The sequence below is a fragment of the Rhipicephalus microplus genome, chromosome X (assembly GCF_043290135.1).
Source record: "Rhipicephalus microplus isolate Deutch F79 chromosome X, USDA_Rmic, whole genome shotgun sequence".
NCBI classification, from domain to species: domain Eukaryota; kingdom Metazoa; phylum Arthropoda; class Arachnida; order Ixodida; family Ixodidae; genus Rhipicephalus; species Rhipicephalus microplus.
Window position 1 is genome coordinate 103,253,598 of NC_134710.1, and position 7,209 is coordinate 103,260,806.

The following is a 7,209-nucleotide window of genomic DNA, read 5'->3' on the forward strand; positions in this document are numbered from 1 at the left end:
TTATGGTTCCCCTCGCGCCGCGTTGGACTTTCGGAGAAGTTACTCCCACGCTATTCAGGTCCCTACCGTATCTTACGCCAAGTAACTGACGTCACATACGAAATCACCCCTACGGACCCCGCCATCCTTCACCCTCACACTGACGTAGTGCATGTTACGCGACTCAAACCGTATTACTCCAGTGCCTCCTGATTAGCACCGGGTCGGTGCTCCAGCCGCCGGGGAAATCATGTAACGGTAGGATGAAAACGACGAAGAAGACAAAGAGGAGGACGATGTTGTCAGATCTGTGAGCCAACTGGGCGCCATCTTGTCCACCACCGAGTTTATTCCTCGTTTTATAAAGTAAAGTTATTCTCCCGTAACAATATCAAATGAAAAAATAATTGATACACAGATGCAGACGTTAAGCACGCGTAGCAATGTGCGAGTACATGCTTGATGCATCGTTTCTACCTTTATTTTGCGCACAGATACCACAGAACCTATTGCAATCCCTCTCAGTGAACTTCCAGCAGCGATGAAAATGATTCAAGTGATTGAGCACTGGCGACGCCATTCGGCAAGTCATTTCACATTTCTATAACTGCGAGAAAAAAAGAATACTTAATACATTTAAACAATTGCATTGAAGACGACGAGTTTTTTTTTTCAATAGAATGAAATCATTCTTATTAGCACCTATTTTTACAGAACCCTTAAATTAATCTCAGAATACCTAAAAAACAAGACTTTTTATTGCAAACAGGTCACGGGATCGAATCCCAGCTGCGGCGGCTGCATTTTCGATGGAGGCGAAAATGCTGAGGCCCGTGTGCTCAGATTTGGGTGCAGGTAAAGAACCCCAGGTGGTCGAAATTTCGGAGCCCTCCACTATGGCGTCTCTCATAATCACATGCTGGTTTTGGGACGTTAAACCCCACATATCAATTAATGTTTTATTAGGAATAACAAGATTGTCTCTCCGATATGGTAATTTTGCTGACATACATTTTTTTATTCTTTTTTTCTCTTGCTTCAGGTCCATCCGAGGTCGATCCCCACAAAGTGGAATGAGCCATCCCACCAAAGCCTGACCAATCGGCCAACCAAAATGTATCCCATGTGCATGCCCTATTATCCTTGTTTCTTTTTTTAAACTAAAGGACTAATGAAAGAGCATGAACGATTTTATACCTACTTCCAGCTACTGTTAGAGTATAGAGGGGCTTCATCGGCCAGTCAAAGATGAAGACGAAGAAGCGTTGCGAGTGAGGTGTCGAGTGGGCTCGCAAGCAAGCAAGTGGGCTCCCATTGCAGGCTTCTCGGCGCCGAAAACGCCATGGACGTCTTCGCCCGGTTGTCTACCTGACGGACACGTCGGGGAATGAGCACCAAAGGAGCCGCCTCAAGCACTTCGTTCGGCGCAGGTAGGCGTTGGAGGGCCACTTTTCTTGCCATTTCTTTCGACTGCATCACGCTGAATGACATTTATATACGCTCGTCATGGACGACGCGCAGAGCTGCTTTTGCCTCAGTGATGGGGAAAATGTGAGTTCTTGGAATGGATTTCCGTTCAATTAATCTACGGCTAGGCTGGCAATCAGCGTGAAGGAGTCACTGACTCGCTGACGTCACGTGTCGCGGGCCCGATTCGTAAAGCTTTCGGTTCGTAACTGCTGTTCGAAATTGCACGGCCGCCTCAGCTAATATGAGGAACGACATAACGTTTTCAGAGCGCCCGCTTAGTATACCAGCGTAAGAAAAACTTTTGTGTGTGTGTGTGTGTGAATACTGGTACAGTTATTGTGGCTCAGTTGTTTTTCGTATGAAAACATGAGCCACATTACGGCGCCCCCGTGACCTGCATGTAAACGCGTTAAGGGGAAGATGCGGGACTTTAACTTATCTTTAGTTAATAAAGCGCACTGAATGAAATTTAACAAACGTATTCAATTTTTTCCTAGGACTCCAAGTGTCCTAGTAGATTTCTATTAGGTCCTTTGTAAAAAAATATATGCAATTTCCAACACATGATCAAGCATATTTCTTATGGGGATTTCTCACAACTTTGCTTTGTGACACACAAAACAAAGTATATGGCAAGCCTGCTAGAAAACTGGTCTAGCTGGGAACTCTGTTTATTTTTTTTTTTGAAACATTGTTGACCAAATTACAATTATCGAGTAACAAAAGTCGCAAAATGATTTCGTTTTTGTGTCTACTTTTTTGTGCATACAGAGTTCATTGAAAACAATGACATTAGCATTAGCAGCTAAAGCAGCTCTCACCATCTTGACATAGAATTTGTACATGTGTTTGACAAAGCCAAGTTACTGAAAAGCACCATAAAAATTGGGCTTCTTAAAAGCGAATATTTTTTGTCCTAATACAGCTACTAAAAATCTAATAGGTGACTTGGAATCCGCAAAAAAATGAACAAGTTTGTTCAAATTCATTCAGTGCGCCCAATCAAAATAGATGAAAGTCACAGGTCTCCCCTTAAATATACATATCCCTGTTGTACTTACCCGCGTACTCACACGCCACTTGCACCCCATCGCAGAATCCATTTTACAGGCCGAATTCAGAAATGTCTTATTTCAATAAATGGTCTTTACCATTCGCTTACACACCCTTGCAAATATTTTCGGCATCATAATAGCATGAAATGGGACTATGGTGCAGTGGTTCTTGCTTGCTTTGAAGGATCTATCTTTTTTCCCTTTTTAAGAAAATTGGCTTCATTTTAGTCTTCTGTTGGGACAGCATCGTTCAAGTTGGCGTTTTTTTTTCCCACAGTTACAGAGCCATGCAACATGAGTGAATACCAAACAGACGAGCGCAATGACGAACAAACTTACAGGGTCACGAAAAAGTAAGCCCCAGTTTACAGCCTCTCTGCATTCTCTATTCAACTACCTGGTAACAATCATATAGACAATTTCAAGGTCACGAGCGTTGTACCAAAAAAAAAATCTTCCGGTCACCTCATTTAGTAGCTCCTAACGTCAAAACTGAAAGCATGTGTTCAAGGTGTTTTCAAGGGAAAGGAATGTCTCTCATTAGTTTTTCACATAAAGGAACGCGCTTATCTATAGGTTCAACGGAATCTGCTATAGTGTTTATGTAGCTGAAAAGAACATCTGTTGGAATGTATTTTGCCAAATAGGGAAAGAAAGGTGTAGAAAGTGGGCGGGCGATTTTCTTAAGCTCTTCTTGCCCACCGATGCTATTAAGGCACATCAGTGGAAGAAACCGGATGTCATCAAGGGTCTCTGTTTGTAAACAGCGAAAGTGTCTATAGAGCTGTGACTCCCTATACGAGCCTCGGCTAACCCAAATCTTGGTACTCAGATGATCTTGTGAAACAACTGTCTGAAAAATTCTGAGAAAATGAAGAGCATGATTATTTGCAAAATATGTTTCACATAACGTCTACGGCAGACGGTCACATCGTTAATCGTACATGTTTCCTATATCACGAATTGCGTGCACGTGAGCGCCAGCCTTTCATGAAGCACTCTTGCGCAAAAAGCGAATAGCGGCTCCGAATATGTTGCTCACCAACGTAAAATTTAGCATTTTTTCGAGACTTTTCTTTTATTTCTTTTCAGTCGTAGTAAATACCGCAGCCACGGTGGCCATTCGAGCGGTAACTGTATAGTGACTAAGATTTCGCTTGTGAGCACAGAACTTGGTTAGAAATTTTGCTTACGTTTATGCCCGAGTTCCAGTAAGTTATACTGTAGGTCATTAGCTCGCTCAATACGTTAACAATCACTATGGTTATTTTGGTGCCTTTTTTTTCTCACTCTTTTTTCAGAGCGGACATTCGTTTTAACATGGTGACTTTCAGGTACAAAAAGCGGTAAGTTCGAGGAGCGCAAGCATATATGACATGCTCATGCTAACTTTGACCTTCTTGATACTGCAAATCGCGCAAGCATAGTCGTAAGATAGCTTCACATTGCGAGACTGGGGTAACAAACGTAGCTTCATTTCAACCACACTGCGAGAGTAAAAAGCAAACAATCTCCTTCAAGATGCTACTCAGAACGCTTCGTTTATGTGGCCGCGCATCGTTCAATACTTTTTTTTCTCCATATCAGCGTGGTGGTATACATGGCAAAGTTTCTGTAGTAGCTCTGCTAAATGTCTTTAGTGTGGTATGCGTATGAAACAAAATTACTCCTCCTCGTACGCACCCAGACAGCGCAGGAGGGGGGGGGGGGGGTCTCCTCGGAGTTGTTACTCTTTCTTGTTACTCTTTCCCATCATATAGAAGCACACACACATACACACACACGCAGCACAAACCTGAGAATATACGTGCATAAAAGGGCGCGGGGCCCTCCCCTTCCGTCGAGATAAAATCCTAGGCGCCGGTTCGTCGTAGTAACTCATTCTCTGAAGGAAGTAAAACTGAGTAGAAGTACAGGCACTAAATAAGTTGAATTTTAACGTACGTGACACACGTCAGCGTACTGGAAAGTCGTGCTATAGCACGACGACTTTCCAGAATAAAAGAATAAAAGAAAACAGTATACTGTTTTCTTTTATTCTTTGTGGAGCCCCCCACTGAGCTATGCTTTTCTGGAGGTTACCAGCCTTTACTTCTGTGTCATTTATGTTATAGCATTGTGTAACTAGCCTTGCTCTGTTGTGTATCGCACTATAGTGTTCTTCTGCCAACTGCTCGTTGCGGTCGCTTCGCGAAGCAACAACTCTGACAAAGCTCGTCAGTTCAGTAGACTCTTTGTGACATGGTCCTTCTCTCTACCAGAGACGAACATTAAATAGAAAACTTTAAACACAGTCGCTTTTCGTTGCAAGCGAAACCCAATAATGAGTAAGGTGTGCGCGTTGCCGGATGTTTTCAGGAACGAGGTGGAAGGCCCACCCAACCAAACGATACCCCCGGCCAGTCAGGTCCAGGCTCAGCTGGAGAATGACGCCGAACCATCGCGGTTCTCTTGGCTGCGGTCGCCGGCACAGCTGCTTCTCTTCCTCGTCTCAGGCCTGCTCCACTTCGCCATGGGACTCGTCGTGGCACGCTCGCTCCTCATGCCGCCCTTCGACGACGGTACGTGCCCTGCTCCGTCGCTCCGCAATTCCACCAGCATGTCTCCCTGGAACGGATGGTCAGCTTCTCGCCTCGGAGCGCTGCACTATAGCCATCTGCACCACTTCGTACCAGAATGAGTTCTTTGTAAGGTGCATGAAGACTCGCACATAAACTAAATGGACGCGAAGTCGTGTTATTTCCTCTTTAGAGCTACCACAACAAGAGTTACTGGATGCTACTTGTTCCCACTGGCATGCAAAAGGTTCTCCATTAGCGGGGGGGGGGGGGTCAAGTTTCATCGCACGGCACTACCCCCTCGCTCACTATATTAGCCTATATTATTCAAGTCCAAAAGAAAGTTTTTACACAATAAATGAAAAAAATGGAAATAAAACAGCCACGTGCTCCTCACAATGACCTGTCTTTGGTCCCCGCCTTTCGGATGTTAAAGGTGGCACGTATAAGCAGCTCTTGAATGCACAGAAGTCCTCGACTACCGTTATCTCCAAAAATCTACAAGATCTTGAACCAGAACGTTACTGGATAGCTCCGATTCAGTGTAGGTATGGGCACACTTGGCACCACTCTTGAGGATTACATAATGCAGTCGCCCCCTCCCCCTATGCTCCCCTCCTTGAGCACACATATGTGTGCCGAAGCCTTTCTAGAGATTAGGAGTCATAGATTAAAACAAAACATCAGACTGACGTTACTCTGCGCAGGTCAGGAATCCAGTGGGCCAGATTTTGAAGCAGGTGCCATGGTAGGAACTATATATGCCATGGTAGGAATTACATCGCGGTGTTTGGACGTTGAACTCCAACAGTCATGATTGATGTGCATATTCTTGAAATTAAAAGTTCGGGGCGTGAGGGATTGATAAGGAAATAAGTTTCGACTTGAACAAACTATCCCTCCTGCGAAACAAAAACGTCGCGAAGACAGACCAACCAGTTTAAATTGATGAAATTGTGATAAAGTTGGTAAAGATGCCGAATTATTCAATATATTCCTGGCTGTCCATCTGCTCCGTGCAGCGTCCTGTAAGGGTAACCTTAAAATTGTCTAGCTGCGGAAATACGATTGCAGCTCATTCATATGTTTCCGGAGCTAAATAAATGTGCTATTTTTCTCGCAGTGATAACTTGAAGTACCTTTTTTTTTGCGTTTCTGATTCTAGCTACATCGAAGCTGACTTCTTCACAAGACGGTCCGCCGCCTAACGGATGACACCTGAACGGGCGAGAGTGTGCCGAATGGCACCTTGCATGGTGCAAATTCTTCATATGACTGAAAAGGAAAAAAAAGACAGCTGCGAAGTCAGTATGAACAAATAAAGTAGCGCTCGCAGTCACTTCTTGAATAAGTCGTGTTCCAGCACGACATCGCGCAGAAGTTGCAAATGACATTAGTGTATGTAGAGATAAATTTAAATTAGTTTGTAGTTCTCATTATAGGCGTTATGTACGTTAGCTTCAGCTGCAGAGCCCCAATGCATAGGACGCTGTGCGCGGTAATTGCACCATGACACTCAGCTGCGTAGTTTGGATCGCGAGCATTTATCCATTTTCTCACGCGGAAGAGTTAGGTTTTGTGTTGTAACCAGAAAAAAATTTAGAAAACATCTTTAGTGCATATCACGTTCTCTAAGAAAACTGTTCATGCTACACTGTCAAGTGTGCTCTGGGAACTCGAGCGCAGATGCTTCCAGCGTCTGAAGCGTTTTATAGATAGAGCTAAAACTGCAGATATCTACTTCTACCGCCACACATTCTCAGTTTCCCTCAACATATTGTTGGAGGCATGACTACAAGATTTAAGTTAATAAGAAGAGGGGTAGGTCAAGGCCTCAGGACTATCTGGCGCGCAGTGTCCAGCATGCAAGACCACCAATATGAAGCGGGCTTAGAACATGTATAAGTATGCTCTTCGGCTTGTTATTACGCATTCTTCTACCCGACCCCGCTACCTGCAGATAGCAGGATCGAATCTCAGCCATGATAGCCGCATTTTCGATGGAGATGAGAATGATGAAGGCGTGTGTACTTTGATTTAGGTGCACGTTGAAAAGCCACAGGAAGATCGAAATTTTCGGAGCCCCTAGCTACGTACGGCGTCTTTCATAATGATGTCGTAGTTTTGGGACGTTAAACCTGAGCAGT

At 44.2% G+C, this 7,209-nt stretch overlaps 1 protein-coding gene across 3 annotated transcripts; it reads left to right on the forward strand.

Annotated features, from left to right (window-relative positions):
* The first annotated feature begins 1,016 nt into the window (after positions 1–1,016).
* Positions 1,017–6,386, forward strand: LOC142776933 (uncharacterized). Of its 3 annotated transcripts, XM_075881250.1 has the most exons (6): positions 1,017–1,095; positions 1,187–1,409; positions 2,782–2,857; positions 3,806–3,850; positions 4,863–5,065; positions 6,228–6,386. In XM_075881250.1, exons 2-6 carry the CDS (start codon positions 1,367–1,369, stop codon positions 6,275–6,277), a joined length of 417 nt encoding a protein of 138 aa, XP_075737365.1. In that variant the 5' UTR covers positions 1,017–1,095; positions 1,187–1,366; the 3' UTR covers positions 6,278–6,386. The 3 variants fall into 3 exon arrangements, with proteins under 3 accessions (XP_075737365.1, XP_075737363.1, XP_075737364.1); XM_075881248.1 differs by lacking the exon at positions 6,228–6,386 and having other exon boundaries at positions 4,863–6,007; XM_075881249.1 differs by lacking the exons at positions 1,017–1,095; positions 6,228–6,386 and having other exon boundaries at positions 1,123–1,409; positions 4,863–6,007.
* Positions 6,387–7,209: the final 823 nt, after the last annotated feature.

Bases quoted from the DNA above. Each gene is read 5' to 3' on its own strand.
- LOC142776933 (XM_075881248.1), top strand. From the start codon at position 1,367: ATGAGCACCAAAGGAGCCGCCTCAAGCACTTCGTTCGGCGCAG. The intron at 1,410-2,781 runs GTAGGCGTTGGA...TTTTTCCCACAG, and splicing joins AAGCACTTCGTTCGGCGCAG to TTACAGAGCCATGCAACATG. The intron at 3,851-4,862 runs GTAAGTTCGAGG...GGATGTTTTCAG, and splicing joins ACTTTCAGGTACAAAAAGCG to GAACGAGGTGGAAGGCCCAC.